Source organism: Nerophis lumbriciformis, linkage group LG17 (assembly GCF_033978685.3).
Source record: "Nerophis lumbriciformis linkage group LG17, RoL_Nlum_v2.1, whole genome shotgun sequence".
NCBI classification, from domain to species: Eukaryota; Metazoa; Chordata; class Actinopteri; order Syngnathiformes; family Syngnathidae; genus Nerophis; species Nerophis lumbriciformis.
In genome coordinates, this window is record NC_084564.2 from 44,367,880 (window position 1) to 44,394,166 (window position 26,287).

The window sequence follows — 26,287 nt, forward strand, 5'->3', positions numbered from 1 at the left end:
TTGGATCCACTATGGACTGGACTCTCACTATTATGTTAGATCCACTATGGACCGGACTCTCACACTATTATGTTAGATCCACTATGGACCGGACTCTCACACTATTATATTAGATCCACTATGGACTGGACTCTTACTATTATGTTGGATCCACTATGGACTGGACTCTCACTATTATGTTGGATCCACTATGGACTGGACTCTCACAATATTATGTCAGACCCACTCGGCATCCATTGCTTTCGGTCTCCCCTAGAGGGGGGGGGGTTACCCACATATGCGGTCCTCTCCAAGGTTTCTCATAGTCATTCACATCGACGTCCCACTGGGGTGAGTTTTTCCTTGCCCTTATGTGGGCTTTGTACCGAGGATGTGGTTGTGGCTTGTGCAGCCCTTTGAGACACTTGTGATTTAGGGCTATATAAATAAACATTGATTGATTGATTGATTGATTGATAAAAATGAAATGAAAAAATGAAAAATGAAATAATACTTCGAATGACCTCATTCACCTTATCAACAAGACAAACGTTGTTCCTGTTCTCTAATCAAGGACTAAAACTAGCTGGTTTAAGTTTTTTCTTTCAAGACTGTTTTAATACAGCCGTTGAAAAACAACAACTTAGCATACACATTTTTTCAAAAACAATGAAGTAATATCACTTAACAGAAAGCAGCCACTCCTTGCAGTGGTGAGTACGAGCAGCACGAGAGTGGGATGGTTCTAATGAGTAACCCGTGTCTATATTTGCAGTAACCTGGGCCTTTTAAACGGCAGGCACAATCCTTGACCTCATTTGGGGTTAAATAAAGTTTGCTCATCCTTTTGGTCTGTTGACAACAGATTGCCTGGGTACAACTTTCAACACCCTCCTTGCATCCGCACCTCGACCTTGGCGTCACAAATAAAAGCTGGCCTGGTCACATGACCAGATCTGTGTATAAATGTGTGCATATAATGAACCCTCAAAAATCTTTAACACGCACACAAAAAAAATAAAAAATTATTGTGCTGATTTGTGGGTCCCAGAGACGATATTGGTCCACGTTCACATATTTCACAGGACAATACCAGCCAAAACAAAACAATCTTACTAATGACAACAAAAAAGTCATTTTGACTCACAGCTACGGCCTACATACGAGACACACTGTGTGACACAAAGACCTCAAGCCCACGCCTAGTTCAAACAGTTCTACATTGGACATACAGTACACATGTTCAAAGAAAGGTGTTGCAAAAACACACACAACTTAAATGATGTTTATTACAGGATTTGTTTACTATTTCCTCCATCCATCTTCTACTGTTTGCCCACTAGATTGCTCTTTCATTCACTTACAGGTAAAAGCCAGTAAATTAGAATATTTTGAAAAACTTGATTTATTTCAGTAATTGCATTCAAAAGGTGTAACTTGTACATTATATTTATTCATTGCACACAGACTGATGCATTCAAATGTTTATTTCATTTAATTTTGATGATTTGAAGTGGCAACAAATGAAAATCCAAAATTCCGTGTGTCACAAAATTAGAATATTACTTAAGGCTAATACAAAAAAGGGATTTTTAGAAATGTTGGCCAACTGAAAAGTATGAAAATGAAAAATATGAGCATGTACAATACTCAATACTTGGTTGGAGCTCCTTTTGCCTCAATTACTGCGTTAATGCGGCGTGGCATGGAGTCGATGAGTTTCTGGCACTGCTCAGGTGTTATGAGAGCCCAGGTTGCTCTGATAGTGGCCTTCAACTCTTCTGCCTTTTTGGGTCTGGCATTCTGCATCTTCCTTTTCACAATACCCCACAGATTTTCTATGGGGCTAAGGTCAGGGGAGTTGGCGGGCCAATTTAGAACAGAAATACCATGGTCCGTAAACCAGGCACAGGTAGATTTTGCGCTGTGTGCAGGCGCCAAGTCCTGTTGGAACTTGAAATCTCCATCTCCATAGAGCAGGTCAGCAGCAGGAAGCATGAAGTGCTCTAAAACTTGCTGGTAGACAGCTGCGTTGACCCTGGATCTCAGGAAACAGAGTGGACCGACACCAGCAGATGACATGGCACCCCAAACCATCACTGATGGTGGAAACTTTACACTAGACTTCAGGCAACGTGGATCCTGTGCCTCTCCTGTCTTCCTCCAGACTCTGGGACCTCGATTTCCAAAGGAAATGCAAAATTTGCATGGTTGGGTGATGGTTTGGGGTGCCATGTCATCTGCTGGTCGACACCCCCACAGCAGATCTCAGTCCACTCTGTTTCCTGAGATCCAGGGTCAACGCAGCCGTCTACCAGCAAGTTTTAGAGCACTTCATGCTTCCTGCTGCTGACCTGCTCTATGGAGATGGAGATTTCAAGTTCCAACAGGACTTGGCGCCTGCACACAGCGCAAAATCTACCCGTGCCTGGTTTACGGACCATGGTATTTCTGTTCTAAATTGGCCCGCCAACTCCCCTGACCTTAGCCCCATAGAAAATCTGTGGGGTATTGTGAAAAGGAAGATGCAGAATGCCAGACCCAAAAACGCAGAAGAGTTGAAGGCCACTATCAGAGCAACCTGGGCTCTCATAACACCTGAGCAGTGCCAGAAACTCATCGACTCCATGCCACGCCGCATTAACGCAGTAATTGAGGCAAAAGGAGCTCCAACCAAGTATTGAGTATTGTACATGCTCATATTTTTCATTTTCATACTTTTCAGTTGGCCAACATTTCTAAAAATCCCTTTTTTGTATTAGCCTTAAGTAATATTCTAATTTTGTGACACACGGAATTTTGGATTTTCATTTGTTGCCACTTCAAATCATCAAAATTAAATGAAATAAACATTTGAATGCATCAGTCTGTGTGCAATGAATAAATATAATGTACAAGTTACACCTTTTGAATGCAATTACTGAAATAAATCAAGTTTTTCAAAATATTCTAATTTACTGGCTTTTACCTGTACATAGTAGAGATGCGCGGTTTGCGGACACAACCACGGAGTCCGCGGATAATCCGCGGGTCAGGCGGGTGACATGACGAAAAAAATATATTTTAAATAGATGCGGGCGGGTTGCGGTTGAACCAATTCGGAAATATATATACATAGTTAAATGTTGTTACCCACATACGAAAAACGTATAGATTTTATCAGTCCTTTAGGTGGAGCTGATGGTGCATCACCGAAAAAGAAAAGGATTGACTTCACAGAATGGGAGGAGGATACACCTGTGCTTGTTGAAGAAGTCGAGGATTATTCCTCTACAAACTTCCATCTCGACGGATCAGCAGAGGAAAATCTACTTTCCTTTTGGGGGAAACAAGGACAATCATTCCCACGACTACAACACCTTGCCAAGAGAATCCTATGCGTCCCAGCAACAAGTGGCGCAAGTGAGCGCTCCTTACAGCGCAGCAGGGCGCATTTTAGAGGCCAGGCGCTCTCGCCTGAATCCTGGCACTGTAGATGCCATTTTATTCCTGCATAGTGCTAACAAAAAAAAAAGTAAGTAGACATACGGTTGGATATGTTAAAGGAATTAGTCTACGTTACCTATAGGCTATACCAAATAAGCCCATGTCTAACCTATATTGAGTTCGCTCAGCTGAATAATTTTGATGGTTACGTGTTGTTTGGGCGCACTACAATGCAAAGGAATTAAGGCAATTGCGTTGTTTATTGTGTTTTTTTCTATTGGAGATATACTACTATGTGTGAATAATTATTTGGCCTCGCTTTCAAGTGAAGCGCATCCCCGATTGGCGACAATGTAAGGATATTTAGCCTGCTTTGTTTGTCGCGACCGTCTATTTTCATTATAATTCAAGTTTGATGATAAAGTGCAGTCTGATGGGTTTGATTTCCCCCCTTCAGCTATTTGCCTTGGCCAATAAGTTGCAGGTAATTTATTATTATTATTTATTTAATTTATTTTTGTTTAAATAGGGATGACATACATATGTTATTGTATAATTTAAGTTTGTGCGCGTGATTGACAGCCTAAGGCTTATGAGGAACATTTTTTATTTATTTTTTTTATTTCAACTTAAAAACGTATGAGCCTATGCCTACAACATAGGCTATGTGTTTATCTTAATTTTCCTGCCTGTCGTTGACAATGGAGATTGTCTGATATTTTCTCATGGCTGCAGATCAATCAATAAAGGTTCATCTTTGTCGCGAAATTGTTCACTGCTTCACTGTGCACCCCGCCCTCGTCCCTATTTGAGCATTATAACGTTAACAAGTTAATATTCATTGAAATAAATTCAGAATTTTTTTTTTACCTAACGAAAATATAGGCCTAGTCTTTCTAAAACATTTTTTTAACTTCTTAAAAGCATCGTTCTGCTTGCTGCAACTGCGCACACAAAGTGTGAGGAACGCACTCCTGATCTGAGGGCATTGGCAACAATAGTCAACACTTTCTTAATGGAAATGACAATAATACTATAATAATGATAAATAATATTATCACGCATTGAATGTCTCTGCTCCATTGGATCAGTCTCCTTTCTTTAACAGGCAAAAGCTTTCAAACCTCACTAATGCCTTGCATCGTCTATATTAGATATATAACAACTGGCGGATGTGGTTTTGATAAAATGTTGGTTGGGTGGATGGATGACGACTTTTGTGATACGGTTGCGGATGGAATAATTGCCTATCCGCGCATCTCTAATACATAGATTTAAAACATATGATAACAACATATATATAATATACACACACAATACCTTCATTTGTAGGATATCTCCCTCGTGAGCGAGCCAGCGCCTCAGAACAAGGCCTGTGCGTGCATCTAGTAGAACTATGACGCCAGAGGAGAAACCCGCCGCAACTGTGCGTCCTGTAGGGCTAACAGCCAAGTATCGGATGAGACCGTTGTTTATGTTGCTGTACACCAGGCGAAATTCATGCTGGGGGGGGACACATGGGAACATTTGTCACCGTGGAATGCAAAGTTTAGTGCAAAACAGAAATGACAGACTTTAGTAAAAGTATAATGGCAATGTTGGGATGCAGGTCTCCAGGTGATGTGTTTGCTCAGATAACGTAGTACCTGCAGTCCTGGTTTGCGAGGGTCAATGAAGCGGAGAACGGCGTCTGCACTTGCAAATACGACGCTGCAGTGTGGTGCAGGCATGGTGGTGACAGCTGTAATTGGATTCTTCCCATCCACTGCTTCGTATGAGCGGATCTGTTTCCCTGGAATGCAAAAATAGGCTATTATTGCTTCTTAAATAAAAGAGGCTATGAATGTTTTATGCTTGCCAATGTAGCTTCCCATAAACATCGAATTAGGTACAGCTGCGCAAGTTTATAAAAACCAACATTGAACGTTTGCCTTGACAAAGATTAAACAGCACAGATTTAACAGTGTAGGACTCGATTTATACAACATGTTTCATTTGTGCTTGCAATTTGTAGTGCTACAGATGTGCACTGCATCATTTAAAGGGGAACATTATCACCAGACCTATGTAAGCGTCAATATATACCTTGATGTTGCAGAAAAAAGACCTTTTTTTTTTTAAAACCGATTTCCGAACTCTAAATGGGTGAATTTTGGCGAATTAAACGCCTTTCTAATATTCGCTCTCATAACGTGACGTCACATCGGGAAGCAATCCGCCATTTTCTCAAACACCGAGTCAAATCAGCTCTGTTATTTTCCGTTTTTTCGACGGTTTTCCGTACCTTGGAGACATCATGCCTCGTCGGTGTGTTGTCGGAGGGTGTAACAACACCAACAGGGACGGATTCAAGTTGCACCAGTGGCCCAAAGATGCCAAAGTGGCAAGAAATTGGACGTTTGTTCCGCACACTTTACCCACGAAAGCTATGCTACGACAGAGATGGCAAGAATGTGTGGATATCCTGCGACACTCAAAGCAGATGCATTTCCAACCATAAAGTCAAAGAAATCTGCCGCCAGACCCCCATTGAATCTGCCGGAGTGTGTGAGCAATTCGGGGACAAAGGACCTCGCTAGCACGGCAAGCAATGGCGGCAGTTTGTTCCCGCAGACGAGCGAGCTAAACCCCCTGGATGTCTTGGCTCACACCGTCAAGAGAAGAATATCGACCCTAGCTTCCCTGGCCTGCTGACATCAACTCCAAAACTGGACGGATCAGCTTTCAGGAAAAGTGCGCGGATGAGGGTTTGTCTACAGAATATATTAATTGATGAAAATTGGGCTGTCTGCACTCTCAAAGTGCATGTTGTTGCCAAATGTATTTCATATGCTGTAAACCTAGTTCATAGTTGTTAGTTTCCTTTAATGCCAAACAATCACATACCAATCGTTGGTTAGAAGGCGATCGCCGAATTCGTCCTCGCTTTCTCCCGTGTCGCTGGCTGTCGTGTCGTTTTCCTTGGTTTCGCTTGCATACGGTTCAAACCGATATGGCTCAATAGTAAGGCTGAAACGACGCGTCGACGTCATCGGTTACGTAAATACGTCGACGCCGTTTTTGTGCGTCGTATATTTACGTCACACTACTGTCATGGCGGAGCGCAAAGCAGACGATGCGAGCGAGGGGAAAAAGCACGCCAAAAGTCGTCAAAAGTGTGGGAGTATTTCAATAAACGGCCTAATAATGTTGTATGCACACTGTGTCGAGCGGAAATGGCCTATCATAGCAGCACAACGGCTATGAAGGAACATTTGAAAAGAAAACCGACAGCGTTCTTGCCATCACCATCAACTAGTCAATCGTCCGCGTGCGTATACGTTGTCATCATTACACAAAAACATGAATGTGTCATTTGTATCTGCGTTGTGAATTCATAAATTAAAGCACCGTTTCGCTCTGAGAGGCGCGTTTGGCGTGCCTGTTCAGTGTTTACAAAGACTCGCTCCTCTTTAACGCTGTGGAGAGGCGGGGCCGGCGAGCGAGCGGCGAGGTGGGGCGCGCCGCGGGAGCGACGCCGCAATCGTGCCCAGGTGCGCGATCCGCGCACCTGGGCACGATTATCCAATCTCCTCTCGCTGAAGAAAAGGGGAGCAGCAGAGAGAGGGAAGAGAGACTGGAAGGAGCCAGAGTGAAGCTGACGTGAAGCGAGAGAGGAGGAGAGACAGAGACAGGGGACGACGAGCGAGCGAGGAAGAGGAGCCGAAAAGCGAGGAAAGAAAGAGAAAAGAGTTGGAAGAGAAAAGACTTTGTGTAAAATTAAAAGATTGTAAACCTGACAAAGCCGTCTGGCGTTCAGTCTGTCGGTCCTGAAAGAACCCCACGGCACAAGACGTGTCACAAACGCTAACGTTAATTAGTTGTGCAAATACCTTTTACAACATTAACAGTTACATATACTATGTACAAACCAACAATTAACTTTCACTTTAATCATACTATCATTGTTGTGTTATTAAGCAAAATAAGCAATACTTTTACTTTTGTTGAAATGTTTACACTGTACACTTTTTTTGTATTGGATGTTTAGCTTTATTTTTGCACATTTTAGCAAATAAGCAATACTTTTACTTTTGTTGAAATGTTTACACTGTTACAGAATATTTCCGTTTTGTACTTTTTTGTATTGGATGTTTATCTTTATTTTTGCACATTTTAAAGCAAAATAAGCAATACTTTTACTTTTGAAATGCTTATACTATTCCAGAATATTAAGATTTGCACTGGATGTTTACTTTTATATTTGCACATTAAAAAGCAAATAAGCTACTTTTAATTTTGTTAAATGTTAAAAGTTTTAAATGTTTACATTGTTACAGAATATTTTGTCATGTTGTTGTCAATGTTGACTGAGTGGCCATACTTTTTTTTTTGTAAATAAAAGCCATGCCTTTTGAAAAAACTGGCCTACATTTATTTTTTCCTCTTCATTTTAAATTAAAAAAAAAAAATCGGTAAAAGGAAAAATAATCTATAGATTAATCGAAAAAAAATAATCTATAGATTAACCGATTAATCGAAAAAATAATCTATAGATTAATCGATAGAAAAATAATCGTTAGCTGCAGCCCTACTCAATAGCTTCAGTTTCTTCTTCAATTTGGTTTTCGCTACCTGCCTCCACACTACAACCATCCGTTTCAATACATGCGTAATCTGTTGAATCGCTTAAGGCGCTGAAATCCGAGTCTGAATCCGAGCTAATGTCGCTATAGCTTGCTGTTCTTTCCGCCATGTTTGTTTGTGTTGGCATCACTATGTGACGTCACAGGAAAATGGACGGGTGTATATAACGATGGTTAAAATCAGGCACTTTGAAGCTTTTTTTTAGGGATATTGCGTGATGGGTAAAATTTTGAAAAAAACTTCGAAAAATAAAATAAGCCACTGGGAACTGATTTGTAATGGTTTTAACCATTCTGAAATTTTGATAATGTTCCCCTTTAAGTGTTGTTTCCAATATGAGGTACCAAATCAGAATGAATCGGACAAAAACTACAGCAATAACAAATTGTTACAAGGTACTCTCTGACAATGAGCGTTTAGCGTTGTATTGGCATTCATTAGCTTGTGCAAGTGTACCTAATGTTGTGTTAAAGAAACCAAAGCATGTCCCTTACCAGTAAACTGATCCCACAGGTGCACGGTTCCATCACAGCTGACCACCTCTTGCGAAGCTTCCAGTTGTCCAACATAGAACACTGACTTGCGGTGGTCGGTATATGTAAGCCTTGGTTCCACTTCCTGTGTCCCGTCGCCGCGATTATAGAGGGGCCAAAGCTTCACAGTCTTATCTTTACCACCAGAGAGGAAGTAATCCTCGCCCGCCAGTGGTGCCAAACACTTTGTAGCGCCTGAGTGACCCAGGAAGCTCTGCAGACGGATCTGGTGGAAGTGGAAATGAGGATCTTGCTGGTTGAGGCCGATTTCGTACTGCCAATAGGCCAGCCAGTTGCCCTGCAAGGAACGGCCACTGCGAGCCAGTTCCTGTTTCAGCGCGCTATCCTCTGGAGGAGGTCCGGTCACCCAGGATGAGGGAAAGGGTGCGGTGCTGATGGATGAAGTGGTGACAGCAGAGGCAGAAGTGTTACTGGGCACGGTATGGTTGGAGCGTCCCCAAGAGCCGGTCAAACCCATATTAGGGCTACCACTATGATAAGACTCCCTTGACACTTGGATACGATTTCCTACCAGATGGCTCCCAAAGGTTCCTGATTCTGGGAGTGGGTCTCCAAATGTGGTTGAGCTAATTAAAGGTGAGGGGAAAGCACTGCACCCTGGGGGCCTGCTAAAATCAGAGGAGACCCCCATGGAGACTGAAGGCAAGTCCACTCTTGAAACAGCGTTTCCTTCTACGAAGTCTTGACTGACACTCTGATGGTATGAAGACGCCAGCTGCCAGACCAGTTCATGGTTGGGTACCAGTTTCCGGATTGCGACATCACCTGCAGAACCCCACATACACACCAATGACACTGCAAATTGTACACGTTCCAGTCAAAGCCAAAACATAGTTGGAATCCAAACCCAGCAGTATAGTTTTTTTTTTTTTATAGTGTTTCCATTGTAAACAGTCCTAAAGTACTCAACTTGAACCTTCCCACATTTCATAGTGCTGCAGTTTGGTATGATTTGGTTGTTGTGGGACAAATAGACACAATGCTGCCAGATTGTTCAAAATAATTACACAAAAAAAGCGCAATTTAGAAAATACAATGGACTGCAACGAAAGGGGAATGTAACCATTGTGGGTTTCCTTTCCCTTTCTTGCCTATGATTGGCCTGTCCGTAATGTTTTGCCCTAATCTTAACCAATTGTGACTCATCATCGTAAACCAGGGGTGCTCATTACGTCGATCGCGATCTACCGGTCGATCTCGGAGGGTGTGTCAGTCGATCACCAGCCAGGCATTAAAGAAATAGTCCTAAAAATGAGCGATCATAAATCTTCACTATGACGTCACTGTCGTCACTTGATTGACATTCACGGCACCCGAGGGTCTTCTGAGATGACGCTGGCTGCTGCCAGCTCATTAAAATGACCGACTGGAAGGCGAGAAACACTTTGTTTCAACAGACTCTGGCGCCGTACCTGTCGTCAAAACTCCAAAGACCGACTGCACAGTTGCACAATAAAAGCTCTGCTTCATCCTGCCTGCGCTAACAAAATAAGAGTCTCAGAAAGCTGGCGTGCACAAGCTAGCAAGCTACGGAGTTTGCAGACAATGTATTTCTTGTAAAGTGTATACAAAGGAGTACGGAAGCTGGACAAATAAGATGCCAAAAACCAACCACTTTCATGTGGTATTGGACAGAAAGGAGGACTTTTTTTCTCCTCCATTCGAAAATGCGGACGTTATCAGCACCACTGTCTGATTACAATCAATGCAAGTCATCAGAATCAGGTAATACACCAACTTATATTCTTGTCTTCATGAAAGAAAGGAATCTATATGTGTTAAACATGCTTGTATTATCTTTAACCACCTTTAAGTTGTTAACAATATTACCTATATGTGTTAAACATGCTTGTATTATCTTTAACCACCTTTAAGTTGTTAACAATATTAACTATATGTGTTAAACATGCTTGCATTATCTTTAAACACCTTTAACTTGTTAACAATATTAACTATATGTATTAAACATACTTGTATTATCATTAAACACCTTTAATGTATTAACAATATTAACTATATGTGTTAAACATGCTTGCATTATCATTAAACACCTTTAACTTGTTAACAAAAACATATATTTCATAAATAAGTAAATATAAATTATATACATGAATGAGGTAGATCCCCACGACTGAAAAGTAGCTCGCCTGTAGAAAAAGTGTGAGCACCCCTGTCGTAAACTAACCAACCAATCATGGACTTTCATATACGTAAACCAACCAATCATCATTGATGTTTCCCGTATACGGTTCTTTCTTTCTCTTCTCCCTCTCTTTTCTTTTGTAGCATGTAGCTTAGCTAACCACTACATGGGTCTAAAAATAGCTAAGCTACAGAAATTGCTTCTTGGTCAGAAAGTAGCCAAGCTACTGGGGAATGTACGTAGCGTCGATTTTTAAATTAATTATTTTTAATGGAAAACTGTAGTTTTTTAACCTGACTCTGGCCAGATCCTTGTGGTTGGCTGAGCTCCACACAAGGATCTGGGACTTCTCAATAGGAGATGTATTTCAGAAGGCGGGGCTTTGTAAAAAAAATCATTGTATGTGATTGGATAAACCACTTGTCCGTTACTCATTACAGGAAAACCGTAGTTGTTGGCAGCTATGCAGAAGTTGGCATTTTACTTACTAGTTAGTCACTGGTGGCACAGTCAGACTTCATATATGCTTGTGTGTTGTTGTTGTTGTTGTGGGTCAGTGCAGTGAGTGGTAGAGGGCAAGCACGTCTTGGAAGGAGGAAGGGGAGGGTTTTAATAGCACATGGAGTGTTGAGAGGGAGTAGGAAGCAGGGGGAGAATAAATGAACACAACAAATAAGCTGGAAGGTTGAGGAGTGTGATCCCACGATAGTTAGAGCACACCCTCCGGTTCCCCTTCTTAAAGAGAGGAACCACCACCCCGGTCTGCCAATCCAGAGGTACCGCCCCCGATGTCCACGCGATGCTGCAGAGTCTTGTCAACCAAGACAGCCCCACAGCATCCAGAGCCTTAAGGAACTCCGGGCGGTTCTCATCTACCCCTGGGGCCTTGCCACCGAGGAGCTTTTTAACTACCTCAGCAACCTCAGCCTCAGAAATAGGAGAGCCCACCACAGACTCCCCAGGCACTGCTTCCTCATAAGAAGACGTGTTGGTGGGATTGAGGATTCGAAGTATTCCCTCCACCGATCCACAACATCCGCAGTCGAGGTCAGCAGAACACCATCCCCGCCATACACGGTGTTGATAGTGCACTGCTTCCCCTTCCTGAGGCGGCGGATGGTGGTCCAGAATTGCTTCGAAGCCGTCCGGAAGTCGTTTTCCATGGCTTCCCCGAACTCCTCCCATGTCCGAGTTTTTGCCTCTGCGACCGCTGAAGCCGCACACCGCTTGGCCTGTCGGTACCTGTCCGCTGCCTCAGGAGTCCTATGAGCCAAAAGAACCCGATAGGATAAGGTAAGGTCTATTCAGGTGTACTGGAGAGGAGGCTACGCCGGATAGTCGAACCTCGGATTCAGGAGGAACAGTGTGGTTTTCGTCCTGGTCGTGGAACTGTGGACCAGCTCTATACTCTCGGCAGGGTCCTTGAGGGTGCATGGGAGTTTGCCCAACCAGTCTACATGTGTTTTGTGGACTTGGAGAAGGCATTCGACCGTGTCCCTCGGGAAGTCCTGTGGGGAGTGCTCGGAGAGTATGGGGTATCGGACTGTCTGATTGTGGCAGTCCGCTCCCTGTATGCTCAGTGCCAGAGCTTGGTCCGCATTGCCGGCAGTAAGTCGGACACGTTTCCAGTGAGGGTTGGACTCCGCCAAGGCTGCCCTTTGTCACCGATTCTGTTCATAACTTTTATGGACCGAATTTCTAGGCGCAGTCAAGGTGTTGAGGGGATCTGGTTTGGTGGCTGCAGGATTAGGTCTCTGCTTTTTGCAGATGATGTGGTCCTGATGGCTTCATCTGGCCAGGATCTTCAGCTCTCACTGGATCGGTTCGCAGCCGAGTGTGAAGCGACTGGGATCAGAATCAGCACCTCCAAGTCCGAGTCCATGGTTCTCGCCCGGAAAAGGGTGGAGTGCCATCTCCGGGTTGGGGAGGAGATCTTGCCCCAAGTGGAGGAGTTCAAGTACCTCGGAGTCTTGTTCACGAGTGAGGGAAGAGTGGATCGTGAGATCGACAGGCGGATCGGTGCGGCGTCTTCAGTAATGCGGACGCTGTATCGATCCGTTGTGGTGAAGAAGGAGCTGAGCCGGAAGGCAAAGCTCTCAATTTACCGGTCGATCTACGTTCCCATCCTCACCTATGGTCATGAGCTTTGGGTCATGACCGAAAGGACAAGATCACGGGTACAAGCGGCCGAAATGAGTTTCCTCCGCCGGGTGGCGGGTCTCTCCCTTAGAGATAGGGTGAGAAGCTCTGCCATCCGGGGGGAGCTCAAAGTAAAGCTGCTGCTCCTCCACATCGAGAGGAGCCAGATGAGGTGGTTCGGGCATCTGGTCAGGATGCCACCCGATCGCCTCCCTCGGGAGGTGTTTAGGGCACGTCCGACCGGTAGGAGGCCGCGGGGAGGACCCAGGACACGTTGGGAAGACTATGTCTCCCGGCTGGCCTGGGAACGCCTCTGGGTCCCACAGGAAGAGCTGGACAAAGTGGCTGGGGAGAGGGAAGTCTGGGCTTCCCTGCTTAGGCTGCTGCCCCCGCGACCCGACCTCGGATAAGCGGAAGAAGATGGATGGATGGAACAAATAAGCGGCGTTTGGTCATTTTAACGTGAAATAAATTATATCGATATTAAGATATTTTCTTAATTCATATCTTGTTTAAAAATATATCGATATATCTTACAAACGTGGTACATCGCCAGGCTCTACCACAAACACTACTAGTGTAAAAGCTCAAATACTTTATTTACTATTTCGAACGCATTAAAAAACTACATCTGTGGTCATGGCTTTCACAACGACGGTGAACGATAAGCAACATTCCAAAAGAGTGCAGTTCCCCTTTAAGTGGCGTTCACTTGAAACTTAAGAGGATGACTTGTTGTGTTACAAACTTTGTGTGGTGTTGCTTCTTATTTGTGTTTATTTCAAGCTGATTTTTTTTCTGTGTATGCAGCGGCAGCTACCCCGAATGTGACAGCGTGTCATAATTACGACAATCAGCTGGATAAAAGAATACCGGAAGCAGTATCAACAATCCAGAATCTTCACAGTCCAGAAGGACCGACCCAATTAGAAAGCAGTACTAAAATATACCGGTACTCGGTATACATCCATAATGAACAGTGTAGTAGTTGACAGAGGTGGGTAGAGTAGCCAGAAATTGTACTCAAGTAAGAGTACTGTTACTTTAGAGATTTATTACTCAAGTAAAAGTAAGGAGTAGTCACCCAAATATTTACTTGAGTAAAAGTAAAAAGTATGTTGTGAAAAAACTACTCAAGTACTGAGTAACTGATGAGTAACATACACACACATATATATATATATATATATATATATATATATATATATATATATATACATACACACACACACATATATATATGTATACATACATTGATATATACAGTATATAATTTATATTTATTTATTTTGCCGTTTTTGTTTACATGTTAAAGGTGTTTTAATGAATATACATGCATGTTTAACACATATAGATTCCTTTCTTTCATGAAAACAAGAATATAAGTTGGTGTATTACCTGATTCTGATGACTTGCATTGATTGTAATCAGACAGTAGTGATGATAACGTCCACGTTTTCAAATGGAGGAGAAAAAAAGTTCCTCCTTTCTGTCTAATACCACATGAAAGTGGTTGGTTTTTGGCTTCTTATTTGTCCAGCTTCCATATTCGTTTTTATACACTTTACAAGAAATACATTGGCGGCAAACTCCGTAGCTTGCTAGCTTGCTAGCTTGTTTGCACTGGCTTTCGGAGATTCTTATTTTGAAAGCGCAGGCGCGATGGAGCGGCACTTTTATTGTGAAGACAGGAACTGTGCAGTCAGTCTTTAGGCTTTTGACGGGATGTACGGTTGAAATAAAAAAGGGTCTTTTTTCCTTCACACTTTTGATTGATTGATTGGAACTTTTATTAGTAGATTGCACAGTACAGTACATATTCCGTACAATTGACCACTAAATGGTAACACCCCAATAAGTTTTTACACTTGTTTAAGTCAGGTCATGTGACCGCCTGGCTCTGTTTGATTGGTCCAACGTCACCAGTGACTGCATCTGATTGGTGGAACGGAGTGAACGTCACCAGTGACTGTATTGTTGTTGGGACGGCGTGGCGCAGTGGGAGAGTGGCCGTGCGCAACCCGAGGGTCCCTGGTTCAATCCCCACCTAGTACCAACCTCGTCATGTCCGTTGTGTCCTGAGCAAGACACTTCACCCTTGCTCCTGATGGGTGCTGGTTAGCGCCTTGCATGGCAGCTCCCTCCATCAGTGTGTGAATGTGTGTGTGAATGGGTAAATGTGGAAGTAGTGTCAAAGCGCTTTGAGTACCTTGAAGGTAGAAAAGCGCTATACAAGTACAACCCATTTATCATTTATCATTTATTTGTTGAAACGCAGGCACTATGAAGGTCTGTCTGACAGACCAAAACAAACAAAGCGTGCATTAACAGATGGATAAAAATTAGTAGCGAGTAGCGAGCTGAATGTAGATAAAAGTAGCAGAGAAAAAGTAGCGTTTCTTCTCTATAAATATACTCAAGTAAAAGTAAAAGTATGTTGCATTAAAACTACTCTTAGAAGTACAATTTATCCCAAAAGTTACTCAAGTAGATGTAACGGAGTAAATGTAGCGCGTTACTACCCACCTCTGGTAGTTTATGTGATTACCTCGCAGAATTGTGTCTAAATTGAGGCTGGAAGTCTTTCAAATCTGTATCTTTGTCTGCTGGCATTAGCATCCCTCCCAAAGGGAGTCCTTATGCAATGGGACATAAGGACCTATTGAATTTGTAAGGTTTTATTATTCTTTATTCTTCCGCCGCCACTTTAAACTGTAATTTGACCTACTTAACGTGCTTCAAAACTCACCATATTTGACCCACACATCAGGACCTGCGAAAATTGCCTTTTTAAAAAAAAAAAACGAACCACAAAACTCAAAATTGCGCTCTAGCGCCCCCTCCGAAAAAAAAAAACTAGACTGCCTGTAACTCCCACTAGGAAGGTCGGAGAGACATAAAACAAAAACCTTTATGTAGGTGTGACTTAGACCTAGATTTCATAATGGTATATTCTCGGGCAAAAATCAACAGGAAGTTGGCAATTCCCCCTTCAAGACAAAAAAGTACTAAAAACAGTCACTTTTGCTTCTTTGAGCTGTAATTTGACCCCCTTAACATGCTTCAAAACTCACCGAACTGAACACACACATCAGGACTGGCAAAAATTGTGATCTAATAAAAAAACCTAACCCCAAATCTCAAAATTGTGCTCTAGCGCAATTTTTTAATGAAACGCACAAAAAACTGCTCCTCGGATGAAAAAACGGACAAAACTGCCTGTAACTCCCACTGGGAACGTCGGAGAGACATGAAACAAAAACCTCTATGTAGGTCTCATTTAGACCTACATTTCATAAATTGACAACCCCCAGCAAAAATCAACAGGAAGTTTGCTATTCCCCCTTCAAAACTATTTTTTTGTAAAAACCGGTCACCTTCCTTCAAAAACTATCTCCTCTTAGCGCGTTTGTCGTTTCGGCTTCAAACTAACACAGGAGAGAGATTAAACCCTTGTGTATAAAATAACAGAACAGCGTTTTAATACCTGCTCCGGTTTTGATTTTATGACCCTTCAAAGACCCGCTGCGCTGCTGTTTTTTTAAGATGGCTGCTTAAAAGCAGGAAGCACCAACGTGCCCACACAATGCAGACAAGGTAGGTACACTAGACAAAAGTCTTGGGACACTTCAGACTAAAAGTAGACAAATGTATTGGGACACTTAGGACTAGCACCTGCCAAATACGCGGGCCCGACCAATGCTGCTTGCAGCTTTAATTTTTGATGTTTTTACAATCCATCTGACGGGTCAGCGACAACAACCCTCTCAACATGGCTAAAGGAGTAACAGTTAGAATCATTATATATAAGTTATCATACAACTCTTATGCTTAAAGGCCGTTGCTCTAGTTATTATCTATTGTGCTCAAGCTGTACTTTTCTTTTCGTGCAAAGGCACATAACTTGTTATCTTCCACTGCAAGTTGGGAATTGCCTCGCCGCAGATGTTTCTGTTTTTCAGCCTGCTCACAGCCGAGGACGGCCCTCAAGCACCTCAACGAAGATAAGGCAACACCGGGCAGACAAAGCAGAGACAGGGCGCAATCACAAGCCTCAGCACATTTCCGTTCTGAATAATCACATATTGTGTCTACTGAGCTGCTTGCATAATATGTGACTCCTCCCTTTAGAAGCAGCCTCAGCGATGTAATTAGGGAACTCCTGAATAAAATGGGGGCGTGGGGGGAGACTGTAACTGAGTGCGCAGCTCCATGCGTTCTCCTCATGAGCAAAATTGAACTCTGTCTCTGCCCGATTCCTTGCTTCTTTTTCTGTTTATTAGATAGTTCGGTGCTTAAACCTGACAGTAACCCAAATGGCTCCCTTAGAAAGCTGTTGGATATATCAACAAGAAATGTGTGTGCTAAAAGCAAAGGATTTTTTCCCTGGAAAGGGACAAAGGACTTCACGACACTACCAGTGGAATCCAGTGGTAAGAAGTCATCATTTACATGCAGCTCAACGGGTGAATTAACTGCTACGCACAGCCTGAAGCTAATTGATAGTGTCTTTCCAAAAACTCTATAAAGACACCTGCAAATGACTTGGTGCCAAGTCAGAAAATTGGCATCCATGGACGATGTAATCTCATTTGGAATAACAAACACATTTTTGCCACTGACACAGCCAAATGTGACTGAATATCACAAACAGGAAGAAGTTAGAACAAAGCGTCAGACAGACAGACTACGGTAACTGTGCCAAGTGCCAAGGTCAAAGATAAGCTTCTGCTTGAAGACGACGCCAAATCTAACAAACATAAACAAATTGGTCACATCACAATATTATGCGAGATCTACTCAACGTTTCTCATTGTCATCCCATTGGGTTGAATTTTTTCTTGCCCTGATGTGGGATCTGAGCCGAGTATGTCACTTGCCTTTTGAGACACTTGTGATTTAGGGCCATCCATCCATCCATCCATCTTCTTCCGCTTATCCGAGGTCGGGTCGCGGGGGCAGCAGCTTAAGCAGGGAAGCCCAGACTTCTCTCTCCCCAGCCACTTCGTCCAGCTCTTCCTGTGGGACCCCAAGGCGTTCCCAGGCCAGCCGGGAGACATAGTCTTCCCAACGTGTCCTGGGTCTTCCCCGCGGCCTCCTACCGGTGGGACGTGCCCTAAACACCTCCCTAGGGAGGCGTTCGGGTGGCATCCTGACCAGATGCCCGAACCACCTCATCTGGCTCCTCTCGATGTGGAGGAGCAGCGGCTTTACTTTGAGCTCCTCCCGGATGGCAGAGCTTCTCACCCTATCTCTAAGGGAGAGCCCCGCCACCCGGCGGAGGAAACTCATTTCGGCCGCTTGTACCCGTGATCTTGTCCTTTCGGTCATAACCCAAAGCTCATGCCCATAGGTGAGGATGGGAACGTAGATCGACCGGTAAATTGAGAGCTTTGCCTTCCGGCTCAGCCCCTTCTTCACCACAACGGATCGATACAGCGTCCGCATTACTGAAGACGCCGCACCGATCCGCCTGTCGATCTCACGATCCACTCTTCCCCCACTCGTGAACAAGACTCCGAGGTACTTGAACTCCTCCACTTGGGGCAAGATCTCCTCCCCAACCCGGATATGGCACTCCACCCTTTTCCGGGCGAGAACCATGGACTCGGACTTGGAGGTGCTGATTCTCATCCCAGTCGCTTCACACTCAGCTGCGAACCGATCCAGTGAGAGCTGAAGATCCTGGCCAGATGAAGCCATCAGGACCACATCATCTGCAAATAGCAGAGACCTAATCCTGCAGCCACCAAACCAGATCCCCTCAACGCCTTGACTGCGCCTAGAAATTCTGTCCATAAAAGTTATGAACAGAATCGGTGACAAAGGGCAGCCTTGGCGGAGTCCAACCCTCACTGGAAACGTGTCCGACTTACTACCGGCAATGCGGACCAAGCTCTGGCACTGATCATACAGGGAGCGGACTGCCACAATCAGACAGTCCGATACCCCGTACTCTCTGAGCACTCCCCACAGGACTTCCCGAGGGACACGGTCGAATGCCTTCTCCAAGTCCGTAAACTTTGATTGATTGATTGATTGACATGCAGCTTTCCAAGTGCCACCGTCTCAGACATCACAAAGCAGCTACCTGAGTTCCTGGCTAAACACCAAGGGACTAAACAGCTAATTGTGCATGTGGGTGCTGTGGACGTCAGAAACCAACAGTCTGTAATCCTGAAGCAAGACTTAAACTATTTGAGAGTGTTGATAAAGTGGAAATATCTACACTTATCAGTGGACTTCTCCCAAACATCAACAGGAGCATAAACAAATTCAGCCGGCTGCTTCAGCTGAATAGATGGCTGTCCAAAGTCTGAGTCCAGTGGACTGCATTTTATTGACAACTTCAATTTATTCTGGCAAAGAGAGGATCACCTAAACAGAGGTGGAGTGAGACGACTGACGGATAACCTCCTCCACACTCTTGAGGCATAGGCCTGGACCGGATCCTGGGCTGTCACAGAGGAAAAAGAACTCCTCTGCTGCCACCTAGGAACCCAGCAAAGGACCACTGTAACCAAAGCAGCACCTCCAGGATGCCGAATACAAGATTCTGATGCAGCAACTCAATCATCATCACCTTCATGGCCGCCCTTACCACTAACATGGATCCCACCCTCCAGAGGTGCAGTCTTTCTCCTCTCTACCGTCACCCATGAGACTTCCTGAACATCTTGAAAGCTTGGTGAAATCAGATATTAAAATGATTCCCCTTACTCCAGACATGGTGCGATCAAGGATTCCGTCTTCAAAAATATATTGTGCCCCTCTTCCTCCTCAACCCATTCATTTAACCAAAGCTGCCCCAGCTTGGTACCCGCCAGCGCTGCCTGTATCTGTTATGCCAAACAGCTCTGGTCTGGGATCGTAGGAGTCCCTGTGCTGATAAACATGATATCAACCAGAGGCCCAATAATGAAGTGCTCTCCTCTAAAACAACCACTACTATTAAAGCACATAGGTTGGTTAAAAGACACACAGATGATCTGATCAGAGAAATGTAATCGACATTCCTTTGAAGAACACAATGTTTAGGGTAACGAGCTAACCTCAAACACACAGTACTCAAAGCCAGATATTTTCGTAATAAATACTTTTTAATAATTGTATTTCCTGAGTTCTTTAGCATGCCTACCATTGGCTACATCTACATGCATATTTAAGTCCCCTGTGATGACCAAACTGTCAAAATCAGTGCACATAACTGAAAGTAATTCTATAAAATCATCATTAATTTGAATTCTGTGGTGGTTTGTAGATAATACTTATAAAGTATGGAGGATTGTTTATCTCCATTTTGAATGACACATACTCAAATGATGAAAAAACCCCAAATGCCAATTTGTGGGTGCAGATATTTTCCCTAAATATGGCACCAACACCCCCACCCCTCTGGTTTTGTTCTTTCTCAAACATAGTTAAAGTGAGGATTTAAATCAGAACTGCATATGCTGTGTTTATGTGGAACCATGTCTCAGTAAAAACATCAAATCAAGATTGTAAGAGGAAATACCAATACCATCCATCCATTTTCTACCGATTGTCCCTTTTTGGGGTCGCGGGGGGTGCTGGAGCCTATCAGCTGCATTCGGGCGGAAACAAACCCACCCATAGCAGAGGCCACACCTTTGATTTGATCATTACTAAGGGTCTTGCTAATTCAAACGGGAATATTGTCGATGCTGCTTTATCAGATAATTTCTGGTTTTTTTCGACTTGTCTGCAAGATCCAAACCAACAGTTGGGTCTGCAGCTGCTCGGGGAAGACACGTTAAGGATAGCATGGAAATTATTAGATTTGAAAACACCCCATATACTAATGTTAATGATGTCCATCCATCCATCCATCCATCTTCTTCCGCTTATCCGAGGTCGGGTCGCGGGGGCAGCAGCCTAAGCAGGGAAGCCCAGACTTCCCTCTCCCCAGCCACTTCGTCCAGCTCCTCCCGGGGGGATCCCGAGGCGTTCCCAGGCCAGCCGGGAGACATAGTCTTCCCAACGTGTCCTGGGTCTTCCCCGTGGCCTCCTACCGGTCGGATGTGCCCTAAACACCTCCCGAGGGAAGCGATCGGGTGGCATCCTGACCAGATGCCCGAACCACCTCATCTGGCTCCTCTCGATGTGGAGGAGCAGCGGCTTTACTTTGAGCTCCCCCCGGATGACAGAGCTTCTCACCCTATCTCTAAGGGAGAGCCCCGCCACCCGGCGGAGGAAACTCATTTCGGCCGCTTGTACCCGTGATCTTGTCCTTTCGGTCATAACCCAAAGCTCATGACCATAGGTGAGGATGGGAATGTAGATCGACCGGTAAATTGAGAGCTTTGCCTTCCGGCTCAGCTCCTTCTTCACCACAACGGATCGATACAGCGTCCGCATTACTGAAGACGCCGCACCGATCCGCCTGTCGATCTCACGATCCACACTTCCCTCACTCGTGAACAAGACTCCGAGGTACTTGAACTCCTCCACTTGGGGCAGGGTCTCCTCCCCAACCCGAAGATGGCATTCCACCCTTTTCCGGGCGAGAACCATGGACTCGGACTTGGAGGTGCTGATTCTCATCCCAGTCGCTTCACACTCGGCTGCGAACCGATCCAGCGAGAGCTGGAGATCCTGGCCAGATGAAGCCATCAGGACCACATCATCTGCAAAAAGCAGAGACCTAATCCTGTAGCCACCAAACCAGATCCCCTCAACGCCTTGACTGCGCCTAGAAATTCTGTCCATAAAAGTTATGAACAGAATCGGTGACAAAGGGCAGCCTTGGCGGAGTCCAACCCTCACTGGAAACGTGTCCGACTTACTGCCGGCAATGCGGACCAAGCTCTGACACTGACCGTACAGGGAGCGGACCGCCAAAATCAGACAGTCCGAAACCCCATACTCTCTGAGCACTCCCCACAGGACTTCCCGAGGGACACGGTCGAATGCCTTCTCCAAGTCCACAAAACAGATGTAGACTGGTTGGGCAAACTCCCATGCACCCTCAAGGACCCTGCCGAGAGTATAGAGCTGGTCCACAGTTCCATGACCAGGACGAAAACCACACTGTTCCTCCTGAATCCGAGGTTCGACTATCCGGCGTAGCCTCCTCTCCAGTACACCTGAATAGACCTTACCGGGAAGGCTGAGGAGTGTGATCCCACGATAGTTAGAACACACCCTCCGGTTCCCCTTCTTAAAGAGAGGAACCACCAACCCGGTCTGCCAATCCAGAGGTACCGCCCCCGATGTCCACGCGATGCTGCAGAGTCTTGTCAACCAAGACAGCCAAGACAGACTGTTAATGATGTGTTAAACTTATATACATCAAGAGGTGTAAATATTTTGGATACCATTGCTCCTTTTTGAGGTTAGAATAAAAGTAACCTGACTCTGGCCAGATCCTTGTCGTTGGCTGAGCTCCACACAAGAATCTGGGAGTTCTCAATAGGAGATGTATTTCAGAAGGCGGGGCCTTGTAAAAAAAATCATTGTATGTGATTGGATAAAGCACTTGTCCGTTATCTTGAATGACGTGCTACTTCAACCACTCACATCCAAATCAAGCCGTGACGCTGATGAGAGCGACGCTGGGAAATCCAAACCCGGTCGGAAGAAGAGCCAAAACATCCTTGCCGCCAATAAATGCCTTCAAAACCGTTCTCTGTTCATCTTTTAAAGAATTATTATGTCGCAAAACAGTTGTCGCCTGATTGGTTCATTATCTTTTGCTATCTGGAAGGAGTTTGCAATGCCTTCGAGCCCAGACCCTTGTGTGGAGCTCAGCCAACTACAAGGGTCTGGCGAGAGTCAGGTTAGGCAAAAGGCGCTATGGGGAAATGAAGACTCGGTCTGGGCACAGAAAAGGGAGTGCCGCAGTGCCAAACGAAAGTGAGATTTACAAAGAAAAGCTAAATATGTTTATCAGGACTTTGTGTAGAACAAGGGACATTTAATTTCTGAAATCATCACAAACTGTACTAACAACTCTGGTGTCTTGTTTGCTACAGTAAACAGATTAACAAACACTCCAATTTCACTTCCAATCCAACTCATTTCTACATCAAAGTGCAATGAGTTTGCAATATTCTTTCATGATAAAGTTCAAGGCATTAAAAATACAATAATTCCTGGAAAACAAATAGCTACTCTACTGCCAGCTAGTCAACTAAAGCTGGCACATTTCTCTGCTGTCACTGACAAAACAGTTTAAGAAATCATCCACAGTCTGAGTCCATCAACATGCTGCCTTAAAAAGTAACCCACTAGATTTTTGAAGTCTGTGCTGAGCTGTTTACCATTTACAATTCGCTCATATAGTCAACATCTCACTTCAGACTGGAACATTTCCAAAAACCTTAACTGCTGTCATTAAGCCTCTCTTAAAACAAGAGTAGTCTAGATGCTACAGTACTAAACAACTATCAAAACTGCCATTTTTGGCCATTTTTTTGGAGACTTTCCAATCAGTCTTTAGGCCCCACCACAGCAGTGAAACAGAGCTAATCAAGGTGTCAGTCTTGGTTCTACTGGACCTGTGTGCTGCCTTTGACACAGTAGACCATACTATCTCAATACAGAGGTTAGAAAACAGGGTGGGAATATCCGGTCCTGCTCTTAACTGGTTCAAGTCCTATCTCGATCACTTTGTTGAAATTGGTAACTGTGTCTCTGACCAAGCTGTGTCCTGTGAGGTTCCTCAGGGCTCGATTTTGGGACTGCATTTTTTAACTTGTACATGCTGCCACTGGGTCAGCTAATATGCAGATTCAATGTGTCCTCCTACAACTATGCAGATGCCGGTGTGTTGATTCACTCTGTCGTTGCATCGAACAGATCAGTGTGTGGATGCAACACAATTTTCTTCAAAACCAAAATCATTGTCCTTGGCACACAGAAGCAAAGATAAACTATCATTAATCACCTTGAGACCCTCTCCCTTAAACATAATAATCAGGTTAGAAATCCGGGGCTAATAATGGACTCAGACCTGAACTTTAACAGCCGCATAAAGTCAATAAGTAAAATGGGTTGTACTTGTATAGCGCTTTTCTACCTTCAAGGTACTCAAAGCGCTTTGACACTATTTCCACATTCACACACTGATGGCGGGAGCTGCCATGCAAGGCCCCTAACCACCACGCATCAGGAGCAAGGGTGAAGTGTCTTGCTCAAGGACACAACGGACGTGACGAGGTTGGTAGAAGATGGGGATCAAACCAGGAACCCTCAGGTTGCTGGCACGGCCACTCTCCCAACAGCGCCACGCCGTTGAGGGGATTATTATGATGTGTTCAAGAGTCTTATGGCCTGAGGGAATAACCCCCTATAGGCTGTCTACTAATAGGACAAGGACGTATGTATGGATGTTCTCATTCATCCAGGTCTTTGTTATTTGGTCTGTATTTTTTGGGGGGCCTAAATTCGCAGTCCATTTTGTCTTTGTAGCTTGTGGCTTTGATGTAAACTACAAACACTGTTGTTACTGCCCATCCTGAGTAATACAATCTGCCTTTGGGTATCTGAAGTGTGTCTACATTTAACCAAACAAGGAAGACACCACACAATTCAAACCAATCAGAAACAACGTAGAGCTGAGGTGCGTGAAAGAGAGATGCCAAGACCCACCTTACGTTGTTTCTGGTTGGCTTAACTTGCATAGTGTCTTCCGTTTTTGGTTAAATGTAGGCACAATGGATTAATGGCTGAGACGGGGACTGGTTACTTTAATCAATCAGAGTTACTCAAACTACGGCAAGCTGCGAAAACCAAAGTTTCTTATTATGTCAAATATATCCAGTAGTGAATAGTAAGGCTGAAACGACGCGTCGACGTAGTCGATTACGTAAATATGTCGACGTCGTTTTTATGCGTCGACGCGTCGCATATTTACGTCACACTGCTGTCATGGCGGAGCGCAAAGCAGACGATGCGAGCGGTGCGAGCGAGGGGAAAAAAGCACGCCAAAAGTCGTCAAAAGTGTGGGAGTATTTCAATAAACGGCCTTATAATGTTGTAGCGGCGAACAGCTGTCTCGTCAGCTGACGCGCGAGTATGTAAGATTTAATATTTCTCTTCGTGGGTGTGGCGCACTTGTTGCGCTGGTGAGAACGGGGTGGGGGGCGGGGGGGGGGGGGGGGGTGGAGTTGTGTGCATGTAGCGTGCTTAGTCTGGAGGCTAAATACACACAGTGTGTTATGTAACTGTTGTTTAGTGTTGATATTCTTTGCTTAGTTTGATAAATGTTGTAGCAGTTTGCTTCATCAGGAGGGTGAAGTCACTCAACTTAAAGTGTTGGATTTAACTGTGTTGGATCATTGGCTGCTGGTGAGGGCATAGAAAAAGGGTCATTTTTCTACCAGTAGACAGCGTTTAAGATTGAGTGTTTCACTGCTAAATTAATAATATATTTACATTGAATATGGATTTTAAATATGTATCTAAATAGGTGGTTAATTGGTTAGCTATTTATGTATTTGCATATTGGGTTTTCTGTTGCATTTATCTATTGTGTTTCTGGGTTTAAATGTATTTTATATGTATCTTGGTGCATTTATGTTGAGACAATTTATTTAAAATCTGTTTTAACTTAAAGGGAAAAGATGTGTCCATTTTCTTGCACTTGTTTAATGGTTAAGAGTTTGATAGCCTAATTAATAATTGTAAATTATGGTATTGATAATTGATTGATTTTTTACAGCATGTTTATCTTGTGGTGTTTTGTCCTTAAAGGTTTTTCACCTACTAAAGAAGCTAAAGGCTACTAAAGGCTACTAAAGACAGCTAATGACAGCTAAAGAAACTAAAGTCTACTAACACTGCTAAAGACTGCTAAAAAGACTAAAGAAGACAAAAGAAGCTGTTTCTTCGTTGGAAAAACTGTTGCAAACTAAAGGAAAATAAAAGGAATAAGTAACTACGGTCTGGTCTTTTGAGTGAAATCCAGAAGCCACATTCAGCATTGGTACATCCCTTCAAGTGTGGGATAAGCACAGCGAAAAAAGCAAAACACTTGACAGTTGTTGTATGCACACTGTGTCGAGCGGAAATGGCCTATCATAGCAGCACAACGGCTATGAAGGAACATTTGAAAAGAAAACACCCGACAGCGTTCTTGCCATCACCATCAACTAGTCAATCGTCCGCGTGAGTATACGTTGTCATCATTACACAAAAACAAGAATGTGTCATTTGTATCTGCGTTGTAAATTCATAAACTAAAACACTGTTTCGCTCTGAGAGGCGCGTTTGGCGTGCCTGTTCAGTGTTTACAAAGACGCGCTCCTCTTTAACGCTAACGTTAACTAGTTGTGCAAATACCTTTTACAACATTAACAGTTACATATACTATGTACAAACCAACAATTAACTTTCACTTTAATCATACTATCATTGTTGCGTTATTAAGCAAAATAAGCAATACTTTTACTTTTGT

The 26,287-nt window shown here is 43.9% G+C and overlaps 1 protein-coding gene across 4 annotated transcripts in view; it reads right to left on the reverse strand.

Moving 5' to 3' along the window:
* The window catches only part of wdr81 (WD repeat domain 81), an 85,928-nt gene that overhangs the window by 24,010 nt on the left and 35,631 nt on the right, over positions 1 to 26,287 (reverse strand). For all 4 annotated transcript variants that reach the window (XR_009816630.1, XM_061973221.1, XM_061973220.1 and 1 more), the window contains 3 exons: positions 8,526 to 9,350; positions 5,052 to 5,197; positions 4,726 to 4,908 (listed from right to left, as the gene is read on the reverse strand). Coding sequence is in view for 3 of the 4 variants with exons in the window: in XM_061973221.1 (XP_061829205.1) it covers positions 4,726 to 4,908; positions 5,052 to 5,197; positions 8,526 to 9,350 (1,154 nt within the window). In the remaining variant the exon portion in view is untranslated. The remainder of the gene's footprint in view (positions 1 to 4,725; positions 4,909 to 5,051; positions 5,198 to 8,525; positions 9,351 to 26,287) is intronic.